The sequence below is a fragment of the Nanorana parkeri genome, unplaced genomic scaffold, assembly GCF_000935625.1.
Source record: "Nanorana parkeri isolate BGI_ZX_2015 unplaced genomic scaffold, ASM93562v1 scaffold44, whole genome shotgun sequence".
Lineage (NCBI taxonomy): Eukaryota > Metazoa > Chordata > Amphibia > Anura > Dicroglossidae > Nanorana > Nanorana parkeri.
In genome coordinates, this window is record NW_017306312.1 from 761,771 (window position 1) to 765,210 (window position 3,440).

The window sequence follows — 3,440 nt, forward strand, 5'->3', positions numbered from 1 at the left end:
ATATATATATATATATACATACATACACACACACACTGAAATATGCAGTACTGAACTATCTCAGTTGATATCTTTGCCTTTGAATACCTGATTGCTAATGTCTCAGTCCCAATTAATCCCCAACTCTCTATACTACTGGCCAGTAGCAATAGTCTGGGCAATATATATATATATACATACATACACACACACACTGAAATATGCAGTACTGAACTATCTCAGTTGATATCTTTGCCTTTGAATACCTGATTGCTAATGTCTCAGTCCCAATTAATCCCCAACTCTCTATACTACTGGCCAGTAGCAATAGTCTGGGCTAGCCATCGTTGGGGCCCATGCTGTGTTGCTGAAGTTAATTGTAGAAGTAAAACAAATGGCCAAAGGCCTCAACACTTCCAGAGTCAATCTTGCAGCTGTGATGTCCGTCAATGAGAGACGGACATCCCCTTTCTCTCAAGCCGGCACCTTTGTTGCTGAAGTCATCTGCTGTACCTTGAAGATGATCTCCGGTCATAGGAAGATGCTGAACAACGCTCTCTGAGAACACCTCCAGACCTCCCGTGGATTACTAGGTCTCTATGGATCTCTCCCTGTACAGGTGCGGTTGTTTGCTCAGGCCGTGATATCCCCACTGTGTGGGTGAGGTTGCACCCCACAGAACGATTGCCCAAATGACACTGATTGCCACAAACTAGACGGAAGTCTCTGTCTGGATGCTCTCCAGTCCGCTCACACTCCCATGGACAGACTCACACAGGATCTATGGCTCCTCTGCGTCAGCGGCAGCCACATAGATCTGTGTCCTTCTCTGGGTTCTCCCGGACTGACCGCACTCAGCAAACCCAGCCCAGAATCACCCCTCCTCCTCAAAGCACAGCCTCCTGGGAATTGCAGTCCCAACAGTCTCACACAGCATGGCTTGTCCGAGGCTCTGCACTGCAACTCCCACAAGTCTCTGCATCACCGGCTGCACAAGGTCAGTTAACTATTTACAACCAGAATGCTAACTATTTTGGTAGCACACATCAATTTAACTAGCAAACCTTTTCTCCTACTGTATCTGTGTAAGATGCACATTTAAACAATTTGCACAGAATACCAGTGCTAGGGCAGTAAAAATACACCATACTTTCTTTAAAGACCAATTGAACTTTTAAGTTAAATCAGCTAAATACATTCCAGACATCAGGAAAAAAGTATGCTAAGACCTACAATTTGTTTTATTTTGAAAGGAGCCATAGCCTTAGTAGAAAATCCTGTCCCGTGCAAGCAGGCTGCAAAGTAGAATCCTTGCTTGCAGTGGTCAATCTGCAGAAGTCTGACACACCCCCTGGTGAGTCAGAAATAGAGATCTCCAATCGGCAAAGCTCATTCTCTCTTCTGATCAGAGAGCTCTTATTCTGACTCGGTAGGGGAATGTCAGACCTCGTCTACAGAGAAACTACTGCTTTGAGATAACAGTAGTCTTCTATGCAGTATGCTGACAGGGGCCAGGCTTTTCTACTCTACTCTGTGGATGCTTTCTAAAGAAAAATGTACTGTAAGATACAAGTGTGCTGTGCACACCTTTTGCTTTGATGCACCTAGAATGCATTTAAACTGAAACTTCAGTTGAAAGGAAAACATTCCTAGTCCCAAGCTTTTTATGTAACAAGCCTTGGTGTGTATCTATGTAATATATGTGTATTTATTTGAACATTTTATCTGTTATGATTCATTGATAGTTACAGCACTGCCAGATGAAAGATGTTGCTGCAAATAGTCGTTTTGTTTTCCCTTCTATTTACTGAGGGACAGTCTGATGGTTGTGGTAAGTAAATGTCAAAGATCTTTAAACAGAATCCAAAACCCAATGCTGCCTAATTAATATATATTCAGTTCAATGCTAACTCTGATGGAGGAAATAACTGAGCTGAATGGACCCATGTTAGGTTTATGGGCAGATGGATGTATTTAGATGTGTGTCCATTTACATCCTTCTCCCTCCAATCCCTAATGTTTAGGTCCAAAAAATTAAACTTTTTTTTTTGGGACCTAGACGTCCGCCTAGCCATAGACTAACATTGAGCTTGAGCTTCTGATCAGATCTGCCTGAAAAACTGACAGGCAGGCGCTCACCTGCTACATTTGCTTATTTGCTTGGTGGTCCTCTCATGACATTTATATCACCTATTGGACAATGGGTCTGTCTGAACATGGACCCACTTTAAAGGCAGATTGCAAGCCCCTGCTACTGAGTACTTTAGATACCTTCAGCTTTGACATTGGGCCTCCTGCCTAATATTCCTTCCCAGTTGGGTCTGTCAATTTGATGGGTATATATTGCCTGTTCTTTCATCTGTTATGTAGCATTAGTATGGGTTTTGTTTTGAGATGTACTTATGGCACTTATCCATCTGATGCCTATCATTTGTTATGTTAAATTTGTTTATAAAAACAACTAGGGATGCACCGATACCGATACTAGTATCGGTGCCGATGCCGAGTATTTGGGCGAGTACTCGTACTCGCCCAAATGCTCCCATGCCTAGCCCGATACTTCCAGTATCAGGAATCCGGGCAGCGTGTAGTGACGATAGAGCTGGCTCCGCCCAGTTGCTATTGTTTAATGACAGATCAGCATCCCCAGGTCATTGGGGGACGCTGATCTGTCATTATAAATGGGCGTAGCCAGCTGTGAGATCACGGCTGGCTCCGCCCAGCTGTCATTTGCGAGGCGTTCGGACGGCCGTTCGCCCTGCTTCAGTTGTATCTTCGGCTCAGTCTTGCCAAAGCATATGCCTTCAGCTCGGCTGAGCCGCTCGCCCGCATTCTGGAGCTGTACATAGCTCCTCCCGCAACCGAAGCTGGCCAAAGGATCAGCCGAAGCTATGGCTGATCCTTCGGCTAGCTTTGTGAATAACCCCCATTAAGTACAAGTCATATACAGAGGGAGGAGGTGAAGGGGTTAATGTTCAGGTCACATATAGTGGGAAGATGGAGATGAGGGGGGTTAATATACAGATGTGCAGGATAAGGAGGTCAAGGAGTTAATATACAGGCACTACAGAGATAGGATGGAGCTGAGATGTATAGGAGAGGAGGGGATGAAAGGATTGAAAAAAAGGATCCAACAGTCAGTTTAAATCCCTCATCATTAATCGGCTGGTAATCACTTTATTCATAAATCTTTCATTTTCAAATCCTCAATTCCTCCCCTTCCTGCATTGTAAGAGGAAAGGGAGGGCTCTCCAATGTAAACAGTAGTACTGTCTACACTTCTGATCCGTAGGATTGGTCATCACAGTGATCGCAACACACGGATTGTACACTGTTCCTGCAAACTGAGCCATACAATAACAGTTCTGATCACTGTCCATAGCAGATGCACCAGCAGCCCGTGGTGTACTCTGGAGTGATGTTTATTAACAGCACTCCAGAACTACATGCCCCACCCACCC

General features: G+C 44.5%; 1 protein-coding gene across 1 annotated transcript in view; it reads left to right on the forward strand.

Moving 5' to 3' along the window:
- Positions 1 to 3,440, forward strand: part of LOC108800645 (intelectin-1b-like) — a 25,228-nt gene that overhangs the window by 2,628 nt on the left and 19,160 nt on the right. The window contains exon 2 of the mRNA XM_018572641.1: positions 1,725 to 1,810. Coding sequence (XP_018428143.1) covers positions 1,747 to 1,810 — 64 coding nt within the window. The 5' untranslated portion in view covers positions 1,725 to 1,746. The remainder of the gene's footprint in view (positions 1 to 1,724; positions 1,811 to 3,440) is intronic.